This window comes from Phyllobates terribilis, unplaced genomic scaffold (genome assembly GCF_046119375.1).
Source record: "Phyllobates terribilis strain yellow unplaced genomic scaffold, ASM4611937v1 Scaffold_11__3_contigs__length_659146591, whole genome shotgun sequence".
In the NCBI taxonomy this organism is placed as follows: Eukaryota; Metazoa; Chordata; class Amphibia; order Anura; family Dendrobatidae; genus Phyllobates; species Phyllobates terribilis.
In genome coordinates this window covers 363970908-363997364 of record NW_027362771.1, presented here as the reverse complement: position 1 = coordinate 363997364, position 26457 = coordinate 363970908, and the positions used below count along the sequence as shown (strand labels likewise).

At 46.9% G+C, this 26457-nt stretch overlaps 1 protein-coding gene across 1 annotated transcript in view; it reads left to right on the top strand.

Moving 5' to 3' along the window:
* MNS1 (meiosis specific nuclear structural 1) overlaps positions 1-26457 on the top strand; it is a 62158-nt gene that overhangs the window by 18951 nt on the left and 16750 nt on the right. The window contains exons 4-9 of the mRNA XM_073652919.1: positions 1739-1841; positions 2540-2769; positions 12913-13129; positions 13983-14090; positions 21274-21531; positions 23240-23365. Coding sequence (XP_073509020.1) covers positions 1739-1841; positions 2540-2769; positions 12913-13129; positions 13983-14090; positions 21274-21531; positions 23240-23365 — 1042 coding nt within the window. The remainder of the gene's footprint in view (positions 1-1738; positions 1842-2539; positions 2770-12912; positions 13130-13982; positions 14091-21273; positions 21532-23239; positions 23366-26457) is intronic.

Here is a 26457-nt window from a genome sequence, read left to right as displayed (position 1 = left end):
TCAGCAAAAAAATACATTAACCTTCAACCAAGCTGAAGGAAAATACCGTTTTAAATATATCATATTTGTCCAAATATTAAACAACACTCCTAAATATGGGTCATACTTAGTATATAAAATGTTTTTTTTGCCCCTGAAGAAGCTGGGCAAAACGCGCGTTGGGGCAGAGGGACGCTACCATCTACAGGTAAAAGTTACTAACATTAATGATTATTAAACGCAATCAGGGAATTTATGCACCTTCTTTTTCTGTCTATGAATAGAGGGATTCCAGGTATGGTTGAGCTTCTATGTTTCACATGGTCAGCAGCCACCATTTATTTATTTCTCTCTCAAAAACAGGCAGATTAAATTGCAATATACTGCAGGTGCTGATTGGATCCTTTCTTCTATATTTTGCCATACACCCGCCTTTCTTGATATTTTTTTAAGCAATATACTTGAAAAATATTTAAGGCACTATATGAGGAATTTTTTCGTGCATTAGATGTGTTGAATACACACACTTTGCCTAATCTTAATCGCATCTATATAATAGGTATATGTCCTTTTTGTTTTAGTACCTTTCTATTTTATGGATTTTTATATCGATCTATGAATAAAATTTACTTTTTTATAAAACCACTTCTTTATTGCCATAGTGATTTTTCAAAATATGGTGAACCTTTGTTTTAAAAAAAACGTTTTAAATATATGTGTTTGTGTAATGGAAAGTGTGGCTGCAGGGAGAAAAGGAAGTTATATTCTCCCTGCTGGCATTCACTCTGAATCAGCTGGGCGGGCCAAGGCATACCGATCGTTGCTGTTAGAGGCAGAGGTAAGCTATATAATAAAGATGGCATCTGCCCTCTGTGGAGCAGGCTCTGCGTCTGAGCCTGCTCCAAAGTCATTGGGCATTAAAGGGTTAAACAGACATGTCAGTAATGTTGGCAACTCCTCTCTAAAGGCAAATACGATGTGGATGACCCTTCCCTAAAACACCTGACATTCTCCCAATCATATGTCAGCACTTCCATGGCCAAAAGTATACAACGTACAGAGCCGGAGCAGCACAGCTCACTACACTGTGTCCTGGCCATTCTTAAATACTGCAGCGCAACTTCCATTCACAAAAAATCGGAAATTAGCACCAGGCTAGTGTATGGAACTAGTGAGTTACAGCTCCATACACTGTGTACTTCTTGTCACCACGGGACCTGCTTAAAGCTAATTTGTGGGGGTTGTCAGGTGTCAAACCTACTCGATCTGAAATTGATGAGGCACAGATTTCAGTGATGCCTCTCTTATCAAGCTCTATATGGTTTTGTTTGCATGCAATGATTGTTTTAACACCAGGAGCTTATCACAGCAACCCTAGTCTGACACACCCCTTCCTATGATGAGCACCTCACTGTCTATAGACATTGCATATACAGTGCCTGGTGTGGGCGGGGTTAACTTTCTCAGCTCTGCTTCATTGCTAAAACTAAAAATGCTGATTGTTTCAGAACAGCTGCACCCAGTAATCTAAGTGATACATCCTTGGATTCAGTTTTTATTTGCCTACCTCATGCTGCTCTCAGATGAGGTAGCAAAAACCTGTGACAGATTCCCTTTAAGTTGGCTATCAGCTGCAAGAAAGGGAAAGTTTTTTTTATAATTGTATGGATCAGTGTATTGTTGCTGTATGATAATGTCTCAGTCGATGCTGTTACATTTCTTATAGATGATCGTGTTATGACTTTTTGTTTTCTTACAGCCTTGAGCTCAGGGAATTGGAACAAAAACTGAAGTCTGCCTATCTAGCAAGGGAGAGGGCTGCTCAAGTTGCTGAAAAAGAACTTCTTAATTATGAGAAAATGGTAAAGTACTGTATTCTCTGTAGATCTATATTATTATGCACAATAGTATTATTTAAAGCGAATCTATCGCCAAATTTAACAATAAATGCTGCATACATTATTACAGAGGTTGTTCACATTTTTGGACCAATTTTTTTTTTCTTAAAAGCATGGAATTTGGGCTAAAAATCAATTTTGCAACTTTGTTTCATTACACATTTTGCACCATTTGGCTTATACTGGCTTTTTTGTTTCTCTGCACATTGAACTTTAATGTACTTTGTGGCCATAAATCGGCTCAGAGGAGCTCAGAAAAAGACATAAGAGTTCCTAACATTCCTGTTAGATTGTCAGAACAAGCTCACTGACACATTCTCAGTTAAAGGTTGAACTCGTCCACTTTCTCTTGTTAGTGCAGTTTCCTGCTGTGTACTCTTTAAATGTTCAATTTTATTTTCGGATTAAGGATTTAGGATTATACAGCTATTCTGACATGAATTCTCAAAGTAAATACACTAGTCTCATCAGGTCTAAGAGATTTGATTAATAATAAAAGTCCACCTCTTTTTATTGGCTGCTTTGGCTTATTCGCCATTAAGTTGGAAGAAGCACCAAGAGCATTGGTTGGGAAGGTTAACAACCTTTTGTAGTTGACCTCTTTCCATTTTAGTTGCCATTCATTAATTTCCCTTTTTGATGTTTTTGCCATTTCGTAATAGAAACGAGACTCTGACATTGCTCACAAAATGAAGGAAGAACATGAAAGGGCTTCAGAAGAAGAGCTGGCCAAGGAGACGAGACGTTACAAGGAGAAGCTGCGTTACCAGAGAGAGCTAGAAACACAGCTGGAAGACAAAGAGAAGACGAGGCAGGAGGCTTATCAGGAATTCCTAAGGGAAAAGATCCTGGTTGATGAAATTGTGAGGAAGATTTATGAAGAAGATCAAACGTAAGCTCAATTGAATCTGACTCTGCATAGCATGTAGAGATGAATAGTAGACAATAGGTGCTGTAATATGCCAAAGAAACCTATAGTGGGCGCTCTTTTACAAAGAACGAATATTTCAGCTCCGCTATATAGGAGGACCCCTCACCAGGGTAACGAAATTTTACTTGAAAAATAATTTGCCACCAGAAATTCTCAATATAAAATAAACTGCCTACACTATGCACTTTTTATGCAGTGTGATGAACCTGTAGCCGCCATCTTGGTAATGATAAATCATATCCAGGGATGGCCACACTTCAGCAGCCCCCACCCTTGGGACCTTCTGTTAAAACGTCAACTAGATAGTTTCCCCCCATCCAGGCTCCTGTAAGATAAGAAGCCTACTTAACACTTGAATGCTAGGAGCTTCAAAGACTTCGAGAGGAAACACAGCCAGCAGGGGGGGGTGCTTCGTCTATCTGTACCTGACCATTTGTCCCATAGGACTAGTTTCTTTGTCTGTCACAAGCATGGAGGCATAAGATATAGAAACATGAATAGTACACGCATGTTGCGTGGGATGGGCCAATAAAAAAATATCACGGCGTCCCGGAGCCATTGCGCACACAAGCCTCCGCGGTAGACGTTTGTACGTGCTCTGGAAGCCAAGATATAGCGCGGAGCCATTCCTGAGGACCGTATGGTATCATAATTGATATCAAAAGGTCGGTTACGGCGGCCCGAATCCATGGGAACCCCTGGGGGTATCATGAGACCATCCCAGAAGAAGTTATTGGGTTCCATAGAATTTGGGCTTCTGATCGAAGTTAGACCTGAGGGTGGAGACTGAGCCAGCTGACCTCACCAGCAGTGGGCGGGACGGGGCAGGTAAGATAGCAGGACAGACAAGAGACAAGTCAGTCTTGACCCAAGAGTGGTGTGCTGAACATCTGAGCACCAGCTGAGGCCACCAAGGGGAGGAGCAGTTTGACCATGCGGTGGTAGGCCTCAGCCTGTAACAAAGAACCGTGCCTGCGATCGCAGAATCCTCTCCCTGCGTCACAAGAAAATCAAGAAACCGGTAACTGATATGCTGTGGTGATTCTGTGTGTTGTATTCCATTGTTGTATAGTTTAGCCTGACCTTATACCTGTGTATATTTAGTTGTATATCGTGTATCTAGTGTATTATTATAATCAATTACCTCAAGTAATTGTGGGCCTGCCTTTTATTCTGCATAACGAACGCACGTCCGTGTGAGCTCGGCTCAAGCCAAAAACGCTACCCAGGGTTGGTTCCTGACCCGATATAGGCCCATTCACGGACTGGGCGTATATCTAAAATAGGGACTGGTGGCAGCATACCAACTGGGGATTGGGGAAGGCTGGTAGTGACGGTCGGAGGTTCAGATATATATATTCCTGGCGCGGCCAAGGAAGATATATATACCGCCCTCACTACAGAGGGCCCCGATACCCAGTAGGTTACAGGACAGTCTCCCTGGCGACCGCTTATCCTAGGTGCAGTTCCTTGACTGACCTGAGGCTAAGAGGGCGCTAGCGAGTTGTGCTGTGTAGTGACGTTACGGTTTAGTGACGTTGAAGGGATAACACACTACCGTGTTCCCTGCGCTGGTTGCAGCTTCCTGGCACTACTTTCTCTAGGTGCAGTACCTTGACTGACCTGAGAGGTAAGGGGGCGCCAGAGAGCTGCACCCACCGGCCGGCTTTCATCACATTGGTGGCAGAGCGGTGGGATTGCAGAATAATAGTGTTGTGGGACCCCTACTCCCAGGCACTAAAGACTGCCAGTGGTAACTTCCACTGCTGGAGTCTTAAGGTCAGCCCAACGTTAGACGGTCAGGCTAAAAGTATAACAAGGTGTGTGCAAACTCAGGGTTGCAGCGGTGTCGGTTACCAAGATGGCAGACGGCACCAGGAGCAAGACCCTGCAGGAGGCTAATGCTACGGTCCGTGTGGCAGGAGGGGAGGACATTGTTACTCATGGCGAGGAGGAGTCCAGCCCGGGCACCTCAGGGAGCCAGTCCCCAGTATACGGTCCTGCAGTGGGCTGCCCACCACCTACCCAGCCCAGCCTGTCCAGATCACAAGCCCTTTTACAAGCGGCTATGGCAAGTCTCCAGTCTCATGGCGATGCCGTCTACAAAACCCTCCTGGCAGCATCAGAGAAGGCAGCGGAGGAGGAGCGCGAAGCTGCGGAGCGCCGGGAGGCTGCGGAGCGTGAAGCTGCAGAGCGCCGGGAGGCTGCGGAGCGTGCAGAGCGAGCTGCGGAGCGCCAGCACCAACTGGACCTGGCCCAGCGGGGGCTTCCGCTAGAGCAACCAACCCATCAGGAGACCAAGTCGTCCAAAGTCCGAGCTGAGGACTTCCCTCTACTGGAGAAGGATGGGGACCTGGACTCCTTTCTGGTGGCATTTGAACGGACCTGTCTTCAGCACCATCTGGCCCGGGATCAGTGGGCCAGATACCTGACCCCCCGTTTGAGGGGTAAGTCCCTGGATGCCTTGGGGGACTTACCTGCCGGGGAGGTACAGAACTACGACTGCATCAAGCGGGCCCTGATCCGGCAGTACAACCTCACTCCCGAGTCGTACCGCCAGAAGTTCCGGAGCCTGCTGCGTGGCCCCAAGGACACCTGGACCGATCATATGCGGGCGCTGTTGAGAGCCGCAGAGCACTGGACCTCGGGTCTAGCGCTTACTACCCGCCAGGAGGTCCAGGAACTGTTCGTCACGGAGCAGTTCTTGTGGAACTGCCCAGAGGACCTCCGACAGTTCCTCCGTGACCGAAAACCAACAGGGGCTTCTGCTACAGCCGCCCTGGCAGACGAGTATGCCAATAACAGGGCGCCTGAGCTGAAGAAGTCTGCCAGCAGCACCTGGAGAGGGGGTAAGCCCAGTCATGCCCCTGTTTCCCCGGCCCCTAGAACACAAGGGGTGTATCCCCCTGTTGCCCTCTCCAGGCAAGGACCAGACGTAAGACGTTGTCATCTATGCAACAAACCAGGACACTTTAGGGCTGAGTGTCCCCAGCGCCAAAAGACCCCATCCCAGTCCCAGAGAGCGCCCAATGTTTTGTGTGTGGGAGGGGGTGGTGGTAGGTCCCTGGACAACATCCAACCCGTCACCATAGGCCGTTCTGCGGTCATGGGACTGCGGGACACTGGCGCTGAACGAACACTGGTACGGCCTGAGGTGGTGTCCCCCCAGGACTTGGTACCAGGAAAGACTCTTTCCGTCTCCGGGGTTGGAGGCGTGGAGCCGGCACTTCCCGTTGCCATGGTGTATTTGGACTGGGGTGCCGGAAGGGGGATGCGGGAGGTGGGAGTAACGCCAAATATTCCCGCAAATGTTTTATTAGGGACCGACTTGGGGCGTCTAGTATCGCAGTATGTACCCTCTGAACCCCCAAGTTCGGCCCCCCAAGAGTGTATTGATTTGTCTGCTGCTAATGCCAACCATGTTGTATGTAGTGTGTGTCCTGCTGAGGAGGAGGGAGTGAAACCTGAGGGTAACACCTGCACAGACACAACACAAACAGGGTTAGTGAAAGCAGGTGGGGAGTGTGGGGATGCCCGCAGAGGTGCTCAGCCGGCGTGCCGTGACCTCTTGTCCTCCGGTGAGGGAGGGGGCGGGCAGGATTCTGTAGAGGGAAGCTCAGGGATGGAGAGGGGGGCAGCTACCGGCAGTGTAGGGCTCCCAGGGGTATCCAGGCTGCTGAGTATAGGCCCACTGCAGGGGGAGGAACAGGCCATGGGAGGTGGGGGTGTCCCAAGAGAGGAGCCGCCAGGTAAGACCCCAGGGCAGGAGTTCCCCACATCCGAGATGTCCAAAGGCCTAGGAAGCCTGCCTGATCGGGCGGCTTGGTCAGAAACAGAGGGGAAGCAGGCACTACCCACGGTCACAGCGGTCATAGCCGCTGTCACCAGGAGTGGGAGCGCCGGAGCCCAAGGAGCCTTGCAGAGGTCCGACGGCTTCCCCACTTCTGACCAAGTGTCTGCCGGGTCAGACAGCGGCCAGGTGACATGCCCGGAGGGGCTGACAGAGGATGTGGCAGTTTCGTCGATTCTGGCCACATCAAGTCAGGAATTTCAGGCTGCGTTGGAAGCAGACGACAGCCTGAAAGCTCTCAAGGAACAGGCGGCACAGCCTCCCATGGAGTCAGACTGCGAGCGGGTGGTCTGGGACCAGGGACGGCTGTACCGGGTAACGGTCCAGCAGGGTTCACCGGAGGCGTGGCCCAGGGACCGACAGTTAGTGGTACCCTATCCGTTCAGGGCGGAATTGTTGCGGATCGCACACGAGATTCCGATGGCCGGACACCTAGGGATCGCTAAAACCAAGGCCAGGATAGCTCAGCATTTCTACTGGCCTGGGATGGGAGCCGCGGTGGGTGCTTACTGCCGTTCGTGTGACACCTGTCAGAGGGTGGGGAAGGCGGGGCCGCGCCCCAAAGCCCCACTGGTAACTCTGCCAATCATCGAAGAGCCTTTCTCGAGGGTCGCTGTGGATCTTATTGGACCTCTGTCCACTCCCAGCCACTCCGGGAAATGCTTCATACTCACGGTAGTGGACTATGCCACCCGGTACCCGGAAGCGGTAGCTTTGTCGTCCATTCGGGCCGACAAGGTGGCTACCGCCTTACTGGAGATCTTCTCCAGAGTGGGTTTCCCCCAAGAAATGCTCACCGACCGAGGGACCCAGTTCATGTCGCGGCTGATGGAGTCCCTCTGTAAGCAAATGCAGGTGCAACATCTGGTGGCCAGCCCGTATCACCCACAGACTAATGGCCTGTGTGAGCGGTTCAATGGCACCTTAAAGCAGATGCTTAAGATGTTGGTCGACTCCCACGGGAGAGACTGGGAGCGTTACCTCCCACACCTCCTATTTGCTTACCGGGAGGTTCCGCAGGCCTCAACGGGGTTCTCCCCCTTTGAGCTCCTGTACGGGCGACGGGTACGGGGCCCCCTGGCTCTGGTGAAGGAAGCATGGGAAGGGGATTTGGCCACCCCCGAGGTGTCGGTCATCGAGTATGTCGTGCGCCACCGGGACAGGATGATGGCCTTGGCAAAGCTGGTGCAGGACAATATGGCCCAGGCCCAGGCCGACCAGAAGCGGTGGTACGACCAGAATGCTTGTGAGAGGACCTACCAGGTGGGTCAAAAGGTGTGGGTACTGGTCCCCGTACCACAGAACAAGCTTCAGGCAGCCTGGGAAGGTCCCTACTTCGTGCACCAGAAACTCAATGCCGTCACCTATCTGGTCACCCTGGATCACGCCCGTGGAAGGAGGAAGGCCTTCCACGTGAACATGATGAAGGCTCATCATGAGCGGGAAGCGACTGCCCACCCAGTGTGCAACCTTCCCGAGGAAGGAGAGGTAGAAACCCTCCTGGATCTGCTCACCCAAGCCAAGGCGGGTGGGTCCATCGAGGATGTGGGGGTTGGCCACCAGCTCACGGAGGACCAACGGTCCCAGCTGGGGACCACCCTGCACCCCTTCCGGGGGCTGTTCAGCAGCCTGCCCGGAAGGACTGAGATGGCTGTCCACGACGTGGACACTGGCGATCACCCGCCGATCCGGCGTTCAGCATATCGGGTCTCTTTCGAGGTGCAGGGAAACATGCGCCAAGAGATAGACGAGATGCTGAAGCTGGGGGTGATCCAGGCATCCAGCAGCGCGTGGGCCTCGCCTGTAGTCCTCGTACCAAAGAAGGACCGAACTACACGGTTCTGCGTGGACTACCGGGGGCTCAACGCTGTAACGGCCACCGATGCGTTCCCCATACCACGCATCGATGACCTGCTCGATCGGATGGCCGGGGCTAAGTACCTGACCATCATGGATCTGAGCCGGGGGTACTGGCAGATTCCTCTGACCCCCGCGGCAAGGGAACGCTCTGCCTTTATCACCCCTTTTGGACTGTACGAGTCCACAGTGATGCCATTCGGCATGAAGAATGCCCCTGCCACTTTTCAGCGGATGGTCAATACGCTGCTTGAGGGACTTGAAGGGTACGCGGCTGCGTACTTGGACGATATTGCAGTCTTCAGTCCCACTTGGGAGGATCACCTAGAGCACCTGCGGCAGGTGCTCGGTCGGATCCACCGGGCAGGCTTGACCATCAAGCCGGAAAAGTGCCAGCTGGGCATGAGTGAGGTCCTCTACCTGGGTCACCGGGTAGGCGGGGGGGTTCTGAAGCCAGAACCGGGGAAAGTGGATGCCATCGCATCCTGGCCCACTCCTAGGACCAAAAAGCAGGTGATGTCCTTCTTGGGGACCGCCGGGTACTATAGGAGGTTCGTCCCACACTATAGCACCCTGGCCAAGCCCCTGACGGACCTCACCAAGAAGAAGCTGCCCGTCGCAGTCGACTGGACAGTCGCCTGCGAGACAGCTTTCGGGGCACTCAAGGCCGCCCTAAGTAGCTCCCCTGTACTGCAAGCTGCCGACTTCGACCGGCCGTTTGTGGTACAGACCGACGCCAGTGACTTTGGCCTCGGTGCTGTGCTAAGTCAGGTCCACACGACAGGCCAGGAACATCCTGTCTTGTACCTGAGCAGGAAGCTACTGCCCCGGGAGGTGGCTTACTCCACGGTGGAAAAAGAATGCCTGGCAATTGTATGGGCCCTGCAGCGTCTGCAGCCCTACTTGTACGGGAGCCATTTCACCGTGGAGACGGACCACAACCCCCTCAGCTGGTTACACACGGTCTCTGGGTCGAATGGCAGGTTGCTACGCTGGAGCCTCGCTCTCCAGCAGTACCACTTCTCCATTCGCCACAGAAGAGGCCGTGACCACGGTAACGCTGACGGGTTATCCCGGCAAGGGGAGGGTGCAGAAGGACGCACGGGGGAACACAGGAATGTGCTACCCCCTCGCGCCCTCGTATAGGGGGAGGTGTGATGAACCTGTAGCCGCCATCTTGGTAATGATAAATCATATCCAGGGATGGCCACACTTCAGCAGCCCCCACCCTTGGGACCTTCTGTTAAAACGTCAACTAGATAGTTTCCCCCCATCCAGGCTCCTGTAAGATAAGAAGCCTACTTAACACTTGAATGCTAGGAGCTTCAAAGACTTCGAGAGGAAACACAGCCAGCAGGGGGGGGTGCTTCGTCTATCTGTACCTGACCATTTGTCCCATAGGACTAGTTTCTTTGTCTGTCACAAGCATGGAGGCATAAGATATAGAAACATGAATAGTACACGCATGTTGCGTGGGATGGGCCAATAAAAAAATATCACGGCGTCCCGGAGCCATTGCGCACACCAGCCTCCGCGGTAGACGTTTGTACGTGCTCTGGAAGCCAAGATATAGCGCGGAGCCATTCCTGAGGACCGTATGGTATCATAATTGATATCAAAAGGTCGGTTACGGCGGCCCGAATCCATGGGAACCCCTGGGGGTATCATGAGACCATCCCAGAAGAAGTTATTGGGTTCCATAGAATTTGGGCTTCTGATCGAAGTTAGACCTGAGGGTGGAGACTGAGCCAGCTGACCTCACCAGCAGTGGGCGGGACGGGGCAGGTAAGATAGCAGGACAGACAAGAGACAAGTCAGTCTTGACCCAAGAGTGGTGTGCTGAACATCTGAGCACCAGCTGAGGCCACCAAGGGGAGGAGCAGTTTGACCATGCGGTGGTAGGCCTCAGCCTGTAACAAAGAACCGTGCCTGCGATCGCAGAATCCTCTCCCTGCGTCACAAGAAAATCAAGAAACCGGTAACTGATATGCTGTGGTGATTCTGTGTGTTGTATTCCATTGTTGTATAGTTTAGCCTGACCTTATACCTGTGTATATTTAGTTGTATATCGTGTATCTAGTGTATTATTATAATCAATTACCTCAAGTAATTGTGGGCCTGCCTTTTATTCTGCATAACGAACGCACGTCCGTGTGAGCTCGGCTCAAGCCAAAAACGCTACCCAGGGTTGGTTCCTGACCCGATATAGGCCCATTCACGGACTGGGCGTATATCTAAAATAGGGACTGGTGGCAGCATACCAACTGGGGATTGGGGAAGGCTGGTAGTGACGGTCGGAGGTTCAGATATATATATTCCTGGCGCGGCCAAGGAAGATATATATACCGCCCTCACTACAGAGGGCCCCGATACCCAGTAGGTTACAGGACAGTCTCCCTGGCGACCGCTTATCCTAGGTGCAGTTCCTTGACTGACCTGAGGCTAAGAGGGCGCTAGCGAGTTGTGCTGTGTAGTGACGTTACGGTTTAGTGACGTTGAAGGGATAACACACTACCGTGTTCCCTGCGCTGGTTGCAGCTTCCTGGCACTACTTTCTCTAGGTGCAGTACCTTGACTGACCTGAGAGGTAAGGGGGCGCCAGAGAGCTGCACCCACCGGCCGGCTTTCATCACATGCAGCTAGGCCAATTCATTTCTGAAGTTCGCATCAAACTTCCTCTTACATTACAATGCCGGGTGCCACCCATATCATTTTACTATAAAGCCTGGAGGTGTATAATGACAAAAATGTGAAATCTTCCTAGTTATCGAGAGCTCACATGGCTGTGACGAAAAAGATCCCTGTTAAATTGTAATTATGGCAATTATAAATCGATATAATATATAGGTAACTGCTGTAATTCATATTTAACAGCAATATTGTTAGTTACAGCCATGTGATCTTGTGATAACTAGCAAGATCTCACATTTTTACATTCTACTTTACCAGCATTTATCGGAAACTGAGATGGATTGCACTGGGCATAATGGGAAGAGGGTGAAAGAAAGCTCAAAACCAACCTCAGAAGGGAGTCTGCCTACTTACATAAAACTAGCATAGCTTGTAAAAACTTTGGCGCTGATTCATTAAGACTGGAGCATTGTACGCCAATCTTAATAAGCAGTGTGCAAAAATAAGATGCTCCAATCCGAATTCATTACCGGGCACATTCCACTTAATGAATTAGGTTCATCTTCTCAGCGCCATGCACCTCGCCAGAAATTTTACTCTAGTCGGGGACTGAAATAACATTTCTGACGTAAGACTAGCCAGCACTTATGCTGAATTTGAGGGTCTGGAGTAGCAACACCCCACACTGACTCCTCCCTAACGTCACACATTGTGGTAGAGCTGCATCAAACTACTGTAAAAACGCCAAAAGTCGCCAAATTTTGCGCAACTTTGCTTTACGCAAAAAACGTTGCAACTTTTCAAAGTATTTTCCACCACTGCTAAAACAGTCAATTGAAACGCTCGGTTTATTTTTTTTCCATTTATTTTTTAGATTTAGAGAATTTATTTAGTTTGGGCTTAGTTGGTAAGTAATAATTAGTAGTAGTGATTTGTAGGACGTAGTAGTCATTAGAAAGTATTAGTAGTAAGGACCTTGATTCAACGTAAATGAAAAATTTGAAAGTAGTAGTAATTCATAGTTACTAGCAGGTAGTAAATAGTAATGTCGTAGTGATAGTAAAGAATTTGTAATAGTAGGAAGTAGTAAAAGCAACTGTTAGTTGCTAAGTGATAGTAAATAGTAGCAGTAATTCGTACTTAGAAAGTAGTAGTTGGTAACTAATAGTAGTTACCAGGAGTAGTTTAAAGTTAATAGTAGTAGTAATCTGTGGCACTAGAAGGGAGCCCTACATACAGTGTCCATTTTAGGACATGATCAGATATCAAAATCAAACATCAGAATGATGTCAGTTTGAGTAACTAATAGTAATAGTATGTAGCCCATACTAGTAGTAGTAAGAACTAGGTTGTTACTTTCTAGTTTGTAGTAGTAATTAGAGATGGGTAGATCAATTTGCAGGACTCTGGTCCATCCGCTAGGTTAGTAGTCTCTGGCTGATGGACAGGCGCTCTGGAATCTCTTACTTTCAGGGATCTCCGGCAAGGCTTCTCATTAGCCAGGCTGACTGGAATGATGACGTCTTGCTAGCCCGGCTAATCAAAAGCTGCTCCGGGGACTTTGCTGTTTTACCAATTCATGATGATGAGAAAACCCTTTTAAGCGCAATATTTGTATTTGAATTTGTATTGTAACATTTGGTCTGTTTCATTCAACAAGCTGAGTTGCAATGGCCAATGAAATTATAATTTCTCTCAAAAAAAGCTAAATTAAATCTATTCAATATTCTGGGGAACTTTTTGTACATTATATTTTCTTTCTACAGAGAGCGGCAATTGAAACTAGAAAAATTGAATGCTACAAAGAGATATATAGAGGAATTCAAAGAGCAGCAGTACACCTGGAGAAAAATGGAGAAGGAGAAGATGGAAGAAGAGAACAGAAAGATCTTAGCCTTTGCTAACATGCAGCAGAGGAGAGAGGAGGACCGCATGGCACAAATTAGAGAGCAGGAGGAGAAGAAAAAGGCTCTTCAGGACATGGTACTGATCAATGAGATGAAGAAATGAGTCAAACACAACCAGACTCCCCAAAGATGCTGACCAAATTATAAAATACAGGAGATCCTATTAGTGGAGGACAAATCAGTGTAAATTTCGAAAACCTTTATTAATTCTTTCTCCTGCACGTCACATTTCAAAACACAGCCCTAAAAGATATATTAAATCAGAAAGGATAAGTTAATAGATAAACCCTTTTATCAATATAATTCATAGTGCACCCTATTTTATAACCTGCATTAAGCCACACGTTCACGCCGTTTTAATCTAGGGAAACTTGTAATTATTATTTGTAGCTTAAAGGTAGACCAGCACTCTTACAACTCTTTGAAGTCAGTAGCGCTCTTGGGCCGTAGTGCAGAATCTGTAATAAGGCCACCAAATACCACCTGCCATACTTGTGCCATCTTGTGTGACAGAGGACCTGGCGGTTCTTTCAGGCATCAGTGCCCATATGTGACATTTCCCCTTCATTGGCCGGTATTTGGCATGGCCACATTCAGAAAATGCCTTTTAAACCACCTCCCACTTACCTATATTTTTCTTCCGGTCTCCATAAAAATGTTAAAATTAATTTTAGTAATGCTAAGAAGTAGAGCCATGTTGTAAAAGTTATAAAGAGGGAGCTAAATGTGGCCGTTGATGTCACATCTACAGATATCTGCCGGATCACAGAAGCTGCAGTTATCGTGCACCTACTGCACTTATGATGTGAAAGTGAGTGTAGCCAGATTACTTACTCCTTACTAAAAATGCATTTAGAGGAACGGGATATCTTTTTGTAGGTTCATATGTGTTTTCTATAGAAATAACCAGTGATAATTTTTTATATTAGCTTGCAGGGCATATCCAAAAAGAACAGCAACAGAGAGACGAACTTGAGCAGATGCGTCAAGAGCTGTACCTGGAAGAACAAGCGGAGGAGGCCAGGCAACGGGAAATTGTAAGTGACAGGAAACCTCTCAATCTAAATATAATGTAGATTCTCACACTATAGCTTCTCTAGTGTACCAGGTCACAATGCAGATTTTCACAGGGTCATGACGTGTAACTCATGGCACTCATCGTTGTGAGCAACTCTATACATATTAGGGCTACTGGAAACAAAAAAAAATACTCTGCAATCCGGAGGATTACAAAGGGAAATTTATCAAATGCAGGAGATTCCCTTAATTGTAGAAGGTACATCTTCAATGTAAATGACATACTGGAAGTTAAGGAGGAAGGAAAACCATCCTCATTGTCGCTGAAGTAGTGCGCTTGCCCATTTCCATAGTTGATGTGCCCAACAGTTAGATTTAGGAAAAGAGCAGCATTCACCTTCATCATTGGTGGCAGCATTTATTTTTTTAAACAAATCATCAATTATCTAATGATTACAAACGCTGAATACTTTCACTGCCATTACGGCAAATAAGGCTCCGAATAAATGTCTGTGTGGAATTTATTTAGTCAAATGTAATGATTTTTTTTTCCTTACACAATAGCGGCAATCTGTTACATTTAAAGAACTTGACTGGTTAACAACCAGGTTGAGATTTTGGGGATTAGTGCAGCCTAATAAGGGATTAAAGCCTTTATTGTTCAGAGATGTTTGCCCTGAGGGAGCTAATGCCCACATTAAGAGGATAGTTCTGCTCTTGCTCTAATGCCTAGTAACAAGGCAGCATCTTGTTTACCTTCTGACACGTCCTTGTAGCTCCATACTACCCCCTGTAATACACAAGGCAGCATCTTGTTTACCTTCTGACATGTCCCTGTAGCTCCATACTACCCTCTGTAATACACAAGGCAGCATCTTGTTTACCTTCTGACATGTCCCTGTAGCTCCATACTACCCTCTGTAATACACAAGGCAGCATCTTGTTTACATTCTGACATGTCCCTGTAGCTCCATACTACCCTCTGTAATACACAAGGCAGCATCTTGTTTACCTTCTGACATGTCCATGTAGCTCCATACTACCCTCTGTAATACACAAGGCAGCATCTTGTTTACCTTCTGACATGTCCCTGTAGCTCCATACTACCCTCTGTAATACACAAGGCAGCATCTTGTTTACCTTCTGACATGTCCATGTAGCTCCATACTACCCTCTGTAATACACAAGGCAGCATCTTGTTTACCTTCTGACATGTCCCTGTAGCTCCATACTACCCTCTGTAATACACAAGGTAGCATCTTGTTTACCTTCTGACATGTCCCTGTAGCTCCATACTACCCCCTGTAATACACAAGGCAGCATCTTGTTTGCCTTCTGACACGTCCATGTAGCTCCATACTACCCTCTGTAATACACAAGGTAGCATCTTGTTTACATTCTGACATGTCCCTGTAGCTCCATACTACCCTCTGTAATACACAAGGCAGCATCTTGTTTACCTTCTGACATGTCCATGTAGCTCCATACTACCCTCTGTAATACACAAGGCAGCATCTTGTTTACCTTCTGACATGTCCATGTAGCTCCATACTACCCTCTGTAATACACAAGGCAGCATCTTGTTTACCTTCTGACATGTCCCTGTAGCTCCATACTACCCTCTGTAATACACAAGGTAGCATCTTGTTTACCTTCTGACATGTCCCTGTAGCTCCATACTACCCCCTGTAATACACAAGGCAGCATCTTGTTTGCCTTCTGACACGTCCATGTAGCTCCATACTACCCTATGTGATACACAAGGCAGCATCTTGTTTACCGTCTGACACGTCCATGTAGCTCCATACTACTCCCTGTAATACACAAGGCAGCATCTTGTTTACCTTCTGACACGTCCCTGTAGTTCCATACTACCCTCTGTGATTCACAAGGCAGCATCTTGTTTACCTTCTGACACGTCCATGTAGCTCCATACTACCCCCTGTAATACACAAGGCAGCATCTTGTTTACCTTCTGACACGTCCCTGTAGCTCCATACTACCCTCTGTAATACCCAAGGCAGCATCTTGTTTACCTTCTGACACGTCCATGTAGCTCCATACTACCCTCTGTAATACACAAGGCAGCATCTTGTTTACCTTCTAACACGTCCCTTTAGCTCCATACTACCCTCTGTAATACACAAGAATGCATCTTGTTTACCTTCTGACACATCCCTGTAGCTCCATACTACCCTCTGTAATACACAAGGCAGCATCTTGTTTACCTTCTGACACATCCATGTAGCTCCATACTACCCTCTGTAATACACAAGGTAGCATCTTGTTTACCTTCTGACATGTCCCTGTAGCTCCATACTACCCCCTGTAATACACAAGGCAGCATCTTGTTTGCCTTCTGACACGTCCATGTAGCTCCATACTACCCTATGTGATACACAAGGCAGCATCTTGTTTACCGTCTGACACGTCCATGTAGCTCCATACTACCCCCTGTAATACACAAGGCAGCATCTTGTTTACCTTCTGACACGTCCCTGTAGCTCCATACTACCCTCTGTAATACCCAAGGCAGCATCTTGTTTACCTTCTGACACGTCCCTGTAGCTCCATACTACCCTCTGTGATACACAAGGCAGCATCTTGTTTACCTTCTGACATGTCCCTGCAGCTCCATACTACCCTCTGTGATACACAAGGCAGCATCTTGTTTACCTTCTGACATGTCCATGTAGCTCCATACTACCCTATGTGATACACAAGGCAGCATCTTATTTACCTTCTGACACGTCCATGTAGCTCCATACTACCCCCTGTAATACACAAGGCAGCATCTTGTTTACCTTCTGACACGTCCCTGTAGTTCCATACTACCCTCTGTGATTCACAAGGCAGCATCTTGTTTACCTTCTGACACGTCCATGTAGCTCCATACTACCCTCTGTAATACACAAGGCAGCATCTTGTTTACCTTCTGACATGTCCCTGTAGCTCCATACTACCCCCTGTAATACACAAGGCAGCATCTTGTTTGCCTTCTGACACGTCCATGTAGCTCCATACTACCCTATGTGATACACAAGGCAGCATCTTGTTTACCGTCTGACACGTCCATGTAGCTCCATACTACCCCCTGTAATACACAAGGCAGCATCTTGTTTACCTTCTGACACGTCCCTGTAGTTCCATACTACCCTCTGTGATTCACAAGGCAGCATCTTGTTTACCTTCTGACATGTCCCTGTAGCTCCATACTACCCCCTGTAATACACAAGGTAGCATCTTGTTTACCTTCTGACATGTCCCTGTAGCTCCATACTACCCCCTGTAATACACAAGGCAGCATGTTGTTTACCTTCTGACACGTCCATGTAGCTCCATACTACCCCCTGTAATACACAAGGCAGCATCTTGTTTACCTTCTGACACGTCCCTGTAGCTCCATACTACCCTCTGTAATACCCAAGGCAGCATCTTGTTTACCTTCTGACACGTCCCTGTAGCTCCATACTACCCTGTGTGATACACAAGGCAGCATCTTGTTTACCTTCTGACATGTCCCTGCAGCTCCATACTACCCTCTGTGATACACAAGGCAGCATCTTGTTTACCTTCTGACACGTCCATGTAGCTCCATACTACCCCTTGTAATACACAAGGCAGCATCTTGTTTACCTTCTGACACGTCCATGTAGCTCCATACTACCCCTTGTAATACACAAGGCAGCATCTTGTTTACCTTCTGACACGTCCATGTAGCTCCATACTACCCCCTGTAATACACAAGGCAGCATCTTGTTTACCTTCTGACACGTCCCTGTAGCTCCATACTGCCCTCTGTAATACACAAGGCAGCATCTTGTTTACCTTCTGACATGTCCCTGTAGCTCCATACTACCCCCTGTAATACACAAGGCAGCATCTTGTTTACCTTCTGACATGTCCCTGTAGATCCATACTACCCCCTGTAATACACAAGGCAGCATCTTGTTTGCCTTCTGACACGTCCATGTAGCTCCATACTACCCTATGTGATACACAAGGCAGCATCTTATTTACCTTCTGACACGTCCATGTAGCTCCATACTACCCCCTGTAATACACAAGGCAGCATCTTGTTTACCTTCTGACACGTCCCTGTAGTTCCATACTACCCTCTGTGATTCACAAGGCAGCATCTTGTTTACCTTCTGACACGTCCATGTAGCTCCATACTACCCTCTGTAATACACAAGGCAGCGTCTTGTTTACCTTCTGACATGTCCCTGTAGCTCCATACTACCCCCTGTAATACACAAGGCAGCATCTTGTTTACCTTCTGACATGTCCCTGTAGCTCCATACTACCCCCTGTAATACACAAGGCAGCATCTTGTTTACCTTCTGACACGTCCATGTAGCTCCATACTACCCTATGTGATACACAAGGCAGCATCTTGTTTACGTTCTGACACGTCCATGTAGCTCCATACTACCCCCTGTAATACACAAGGCAGCATCTTGTTTACCTTCTGACACGTCCATGTAGCTCCATACTACCCCTTGTAATACACAAGGCAGCATCTTGTTTACCTTCTGACACGTCCATGTAGCTCCATACTACCCCCTGTAATACACAAGGCAGCATCTTGTTTACCTTATGACACATCCCTGTAGCTCCATACTACCCTCTGTAATACACAAGGCAGCATCTTGTTTACCTTCTGACACGTCCATGTAGCTCCATACTACCCTCTGTAATACACAAGGCAGCATCTTGTTTACCTTCTGACATGTCCCTGTAGCTCCATGCTACCCCCTGTAATACACAAGGCAGCATCTTGTTTACCTTCTGACATGTCCCTGTAGATCCATACTACCCCCTGTAATACACAAGGCAGCATCTTGTTTGCCTTCTGACACGTCCATGTAGCTCCATACTACCCTATGTGATACACAAGGCAGCATCTTATTTACCTTCTGACACGTCCATGTAGCTCCATACTACCCCCTGTAATACACAAGGCAGCATCTTGTTTACCTTCTGACACGTCCCTGTAGTTCAATACTACCCTCTGTGATTCACAAGGCAGCATCTTGTTTACCTTCTGACACGTCCATGTAGCTCCATACTACCCTCTGTAATACACAAGGCAGCATCTTGTTTACCTTCTGACATGTTCCTGTAGCTCCATACTACCCTCTGTGATACACAAGGCAGCATCTTGTTTACCTTCTGACACGTCCATGTAGCTCCATACTACCCTCTGTAATACACAAGGCAGCATCTTGTTTACCTTCTGACATGTCCATGTAGCTCCATACTACCCTATGTGATACACAAGGCAGCATCTTGTTTACCTTCTCACACGTCCATGTAGCTCCATACTACCCTCTGTAATACACAAGGCAGCATCTTGTTTACCTTCTGACATGTTCCTGTAGCTCCATACTACCCTCTGTGATACACAAGGCAGCATCTTGTTTACCTTTTGACACGTCCCTGTAGTTCAATACTACCCTCTGTGATTCACAAGGCAGCATCTTGTTTACCTTCTGACACGTCCATGTAGCTCCATACTACCCTCTGTAATACACAAGGCAGCATCTTGTTTACCTTCTGACATGTTCCTGTAGCTCCATACTACCCTCTGTGATACACAAGGCAGCATCTTGTTTACCTTCTGACACGTCCATGTAGCTCCATACTACCCTCTGTAATACACAAGGCAGCATCTTGTTTACCTTCTGACATGTCCATGTAGCTCCATACTACCCTATGTGATACACAAGGCAGCATCTTGTTTACCTTCTGACACGTCCATGTAGCTCCATACTACCCTCTGTAATACACAAGGCAGCATCTTGTTTACCTTCTGACATGTTCCTGTAGCTCCATACTACCCTCTGTGATACACAAGGCAGCATCTTGTTTACCTTCTGACACGTCCCTGTAGTTCCATACTACCCTCTGTGATTCACAAGGCAGCATCTTGTTTACCTTCTGACATGTCCATGTAGCTCTATACTACCCTCTGTAATACACAAGGCAGCGTCTTGTTTACCTTCTGACATGTCCATGTAGCTCCATACTACCCCCTGTAATACACAAGGCAGCATCTTGTTTACCTTCTGACATGTCCCTGTAGCTCCATACTACCCCCTGTAATACACAAGGCAGCATCTTGTTTACCTTCTGACACGTCCATGTAGCTCCATACTACCCTATGTGATACACAAGGCAGCATCTTGTTTACGTTCTGACCCATCCATGTAGCTCCATACTACCCCCTGTAATACACAAGGCAGCATCTTGTTTACCTTCTGACACGTCCATGTAGCTCCATACTACCCTCTGTGATACACAAGGCAGCATACTGTTTACCTTCTGACACGTCCCTGTAGCTCCATACTACCCTATGTAATACACAAGGTGATCTATTTTTTTTAACGATCGCGTAAAAAATATATATTATTTTTTTCTATAAAAATGTTTACTTTTTTTTCTTCTTTTACACTTCGGCAAAAAATAAGTAAGCAGTATATCGTATCGCTAAAATTGTAAGGATGTATATGATATAGTTAAAGCAATATTTAAATTGCATAGTGTATTACATGAAAAAAAAATTGTAAAAAAAATAGGTGAAATATTTGTTTTAGCATTATTTTATCCCCCTCAAAATAAAAGTTAATCTTTTATAGGTACCGAAAAAGGTTTTGTTAAAAAGTACAGAAAAAAAACAATCCCACAAGTGGCAAAATTGACAGGACAATAAAAAATGATATACTTCATGGGATGTGGTGACATACTTTTTTTTCCCCCCATAAAATGAGCAAAAGTGGTAAAACATGAAAAACATATTTGATATTGCTGTAATAGTACTAACACATTTACTATAAATGTAACACAGTATTTATGCTGTACAATGAAGACTGCAGAATGTAAAAGGCAAATGTAAGACGCTTTCATGTCCTTAGCGACATCATGGATTGGAACGCCTTATTCTCAGGCACCATCTTTATAGGACATCTTTCTACATTGACACAAAAAGAGGAGGTGGAGTACAAATAATACACTCTGACTACAAGCCAGTGCTACGTATATTGTCTAAACGTCTTCCCCATCGTTACAGAATAGATTTTGTAACAACATACGGGTCTTGTTATCAATAATTTCGATACTAGATAGTTTGGAGAGTGCTCATCTTTGCTTCCTGGCTGTATGTACTTTAGCAGTACTATTATTTTTTTGGACTCTTTATAGGCGGAGATGGAGAAGAAAATTCGTCAGCGGCTTGAATTGCAGCGTACTTTTGAAGAACAAATGGCTTTTAAGCAAATTGTTCAGCAAGCAGCCAAAGAAGAAGAAGAAGCTTTCAGACAGGCCATGCTTGCAAAGTTTGCCGATGATGATCGGATTGAGCAGATGAATGCTCAGAAGAGGCGGATGAAACAGCTTGAGCACAAGCGAGCAGTGGAGAAACTACTGGAGGACCGACGCAAACAGTTCATTGCTGATAAAGTGAGAAATTACATTTTTAATTCTATACGGTGCATACTGTTTATCTTTTTTACGTTTTGCAGGCAGCATAGTATAAAGCAGGAGGAATAGAACATACATTTTTTTCTGTGGGAAAAGATTCAGTCATTTTTGTATTTATTTACATTTTTGCTTGCCCTGAGAAAATGAATCTATTGGGTGGTCTCATTCAATGAAGATCAGCCTTCCCTGTGTAAGTGTACATACCCAGATAGTTGTCAGTCACTAGTAGGACTAGCATTGGACTGGTGCTGTGGGGTACGCTGATTCCACACCTCAGTATGTCTGGGATGCAGTTACTGACAGCTCTGCCGTTCAATCTGAGACTCGGCGGTGCTTGGCTTCCTTCAGTTATTCCCTTTCACAGATGATTGCCCAGCTACTTATCTTGGCTGTCAGTCCCAGATCTCTGCCAGACATAGGTTAATCTCTGTGCGGTTTGTTTCTCTGTGCCTTGTGCTTTGCTTGTGGATCTCTTTTGCTGCCTGACCTTGGATCTCTTTCTGACCATCCGTTTTGCCTAGCCCCTTTGTTCTGATTCGCTATCCTCCTGGTATTCTAACCTCAGACCGTTACCTGGCTACGCCTTTGTCTCTTCCCTCTGTTTATGACGTAGCCTCCTGGCTCTTGACCTCGGATTCCTTGACTACCCTGATTCATAGCTTGTCTGTGAGAAGTGACTCGGTGTCAAAGACTTGCTCTAAGCCTAGAGTGAGCAGAGAATTGTATAAATTGCAAGTAGTATTTCCTTTCAAGCTTCAAGAAAGATGATATTTTTAGGCAGTGGTATTAGAAGTGATTTCAGATTGTGAACAAAGAATCTTTCAGAAAAAAATATTAATTACAGATTTTCTTTCACTTGTGCAATTCAGTAAAATCAGATCTGTAATATTCTTCTTAGTTCACTGAATATTGCCATCACTCAAAGGATTGCTCCCATAAGGAATTCCCTATTCCCTATCTAGCGATTCTATAGAGCCCCATCTTAAATACTGGAGGTTCCCTGCAGCTGAGTAATTACTAAGTTATCCCCTAAGGTCACAGAAGCTCGACCTGTGACTTTTACCTCTGGTTGCACATTCTCCAGTCTACCATGTTTTGTCTCTACAGCCACAATAAAGTTCTACAGGATTATTGTAATGTTTTAAAGGGCTATTCCTCTCTCTAAGATCCTATCCCAATATGTAGTAGGTGTAATATTAATAATATTAGCAAATGCCTCCAATTAGAAATGTAGTATAGTTCTTCAGATTCACTCTTTCGCCTTCCTCATGTAGGACATTGCAGTAGCTTAGGTATCCATGGTTATGACCGCCAAGAGCTCTTTAACTAATTAAGTGTCAGTATGTGAGTGGTCATAACCATGGATACCTAATCTACTGCAATGTCCTACATGATGTAAGCGACATAGCGAATCTGAAGAACTATACTACATTTCTAATTGGAGGTATTTTCTAATATTATTCGAATTACAACTACTAATTGTTGGGATAGGATCTTGGAGATGGGAATACCCCTTTTAAAGCATGTGCTGCCTTACTTGGCATTTCACTAAATCTTTTATGTATAATTTGAAAAAAAATAGTACACAATTTGTTAATATCAGTGTAGACTTGGAGGGAAAAGAAGGGTGGAGATACACTAATAGATCACAAAATCAGCATAAATTAACTTTTTTCATTATTTTCAGGAACGTGAACTCCAAGAAAGGCATGAGGAGGAGAAGAGAGAAGCATTTCGCCGTGCTATCATTGAGGAGGAGAGACAGAAACTTCTCAAGCAGCATGCCTCACAGTTACTGGGATATCTGCCAAAAGTGAGTATTTGTCTTGTTCAATAAATATTATAACTACCCAATCTTTGTGCGGATGCATTGATCACCATCTTGTACATCACTGTAGTGAAAGAGCATCTTTGGGTAACTCCAGGAACAGGAAACCTACAGAATAAAAAGGCGCAATCTCTCCGTACAACTCAGTGTGTTTTATAGAGCATAAGAGGTAGCCACACAATTAAAGATCTGATAGTGCATACTCTTAAATTCAACAATAGTTTTCTTTTGTATTTTTTTTGTTTTTTGCACACCCAGTAATTGGAGGAGGCATCAAACGACCAAAAAACTGTAGGAAGGGAAAAAGCAAGGTGCTGTCATGGTTCAGGAAAATCAGATTTCTTGTAAGTAATTATCATCTTTTTCCCCTTCTCCCATGACAGCACCACCTGAGAGAGGGTATCCGCCCACCAAGGACAGGAACCTACTGAATAAAAAGGCGGTACCTCTCCTCCGCATCAGTTTTGGTTCCTGTCCCTGATGGGAGCCTCACCAGGTGGTACCTCACGTACCTGGATTATGGACGGTGCGGCCTGGAGGCCGTGGAAGCAGCAGATGGTCCCTGTTCCCAGCCCGTCTGGCTGCTGCCCGGGTCTGCGTGTGGGGAGGAGGTGCTGTTTCTGGATTCCTCCCCGCGTGCGCCGGGGCCTGCGGCCGGGTCTGCGCCTCGCAAAGATGAACTGAGCGCGCCGGCCGGCAGGTCTTCCGGGCTGCGCACGTGGGGGTCGCGTCGCACCCTTTGACGGAGCGTGCCGGAAGTCCGGGCTGCGCACGCGCGGGGTGCTGACGCGCCCTATCACGGAGTGCGCCGGAAACCAGGTCTGCGCATGCGCGGGTGGGAAGCTGTCATCCCGCTGCAAGCGCGCCGGGTGCCGCTGGGCTGCGCACGCGCAGAGGCAGGTGGATCTGCGGGTAGCGCGCCAGCTGGCTAAAATTAAAAAAAAAAAAAAAAAAAAAGAGAGATGAGCACACTGCCGGAAAGGGAGGAGCCTAAAGGAGTTGGAGCCCTACTGCTTTTAAGGATGGGGAGCAATCAGAATGGCGGTGTCTGCATCCCCGCCATGATGGATGAGGAACCGCAGTCACCTGGGCAGCAGCTGTCACCGCCACAGGAAGTACAACAGCAGCCACAGCCATCAAAGCAGCGCAAGCAGCTCAAACAAATGGAACGGGAATCTTCCCATCGACAAAGTCACAGCAGTGAGGGGCGTACGAGTTCCGACAAGACTGGTCAGAAAAGACTTCGTCAGTCCACCTCCGCCAGATGGGAGCCCTCATGTGAACGGCAACCACCGCCTCCGGTACCCTAGTCTGAACGGCAGTGTGGTGAGTGATCTTCGTGAAAGTCTCACCTTGAATAATGTGCTCTTCTCTCTCTCTCTTTTCCTCCTTCTTCTCCTTTTATTTCTTGGGGCAGGAGGCGAAGAAGTGTAGTGCTAAAAGTAAAAACAGGGAGTGTGCTTTATGCAAAATCGGTCTTCCCACCTCCTATGCCAAAAACCTATGCTCGGACTGTATTCAGAAAACCATTGCAGAGGAGTCCCCCAGGTTTTCTTTAGAATTAAAGGATCTAATCCAGACAGAGGTCAGAGAGTCCTTAAGAGGCTTAACCTCACTCAAAAAGAAGAAGCGAAAACTAGTTTCTTCAGAATCAGAGGAATCAGTGGAGTCCCGTTTTACGAGAGAACTGCCTTCCTCCTCTAATCACTCATCGTCATCGGAGTCTTCGGATGATGATGGGGGGGGCAGACCTTGTTTTTCGGTTGAGAATACTGAGAGACTAGTTAAAGCCGTCAGAGGGACTATGGGTATTACCGATACCAAAGTGCCCAGAACAGTCCAGGATGTTATGTTCAGGGGCTTAGACCAAAGGAGGAGACGCTCATTCCCGGTCAATGACAGGATTAAATCTCTGATAGAAAGGGAATGGAAGAAACCGGAGAGGAAGGGTCAGCTGCCGTCATCCTCCAAGCGGAGGTACCCCTTTGAGGATGAGGATGCGGCTAAATGGGACAAAACCCCTAAGATTGACGTGGCCATTTCAAAATCTTCAAAAAAAAAAAAATCCACTCTGCCCTTTGAGGATTTAGGAGCCTTAAAAGACCCGCTGGATAAAAAAGCAGAGTCCTTCCTTAAGCAAACCTGGGAGTCGTCAGCAGGGGCCCTTAAACCGGCAGTAGCAGTGACCTGCACTGCTAGATCTATGATGATCTGGCTTCAACAATTGGAAGACCAGATCAGGGGGAATGTGTCCAGGGAGAAAATTCTATCAGACCTTCCTCTTGTGAAGGGAGCGGCTGCATTCCTGGCAGATGCATCGGCAGATTCAGTTAGGCTGGCTGCCCGGTCTGCAAACCTCTCTAATGCAGCCCGTAGGGCGCTATGGCTCAAGAGCTGGCCAGAAGATGTGCAGTCAAAGTCTAAACTGTGCTCAATCCCTTGTGAGGGGGACTTCTTGTTCGGCAAAGGTCTAGATGACATCCTAGATAAAGCCGCAGACAAAAAACATGGATTTCCCACGGTGTCTGGTTCCCGATTTAACAGTTTCTTTCGGAAGAGAAAATACAGCCGCAGTAAAGCTCCCAGAGACCAAGGTAGCTGGAAAGACCGAAAGCCGTATAGCAGAGGCTTCATGTTTGGGGGTCCCTCCTCCGAGAATAAGAAAGCCCCTAAGTGACAGTTCCCCCCGGGTGGGAGGAAGATTGTCCCACTTCCTGCCTGCCTGGAAGGAAATTTCATCCAATTCTTGGATCTTAGGGATAATCAGGAGGGGGCTCACATTAGAGTTCAAAAGCAGGCCCAAGAACACTGTCAAAATATCAGCCCCAGAGGTTTAGCGGAACAGATAGCCTTAGAGCAGGAAGTTCTCTCTCTGCTCATGAAAGGAGTTCTGGTGGAAACACCTGCACCCGAGCAAGGAAGAGGATTCTATTCGACTCTCTTCCTAATAAAGAAGCCGGACGGCTCCTTCAGGACCATTGAGAACTTAAAGAGACTGAACGACCATTTAATCTACAGGCCTTTCAAGATGGAAACAATAAAATCAGCCATAAAGATGTTATTTCCGGACTGTTTTA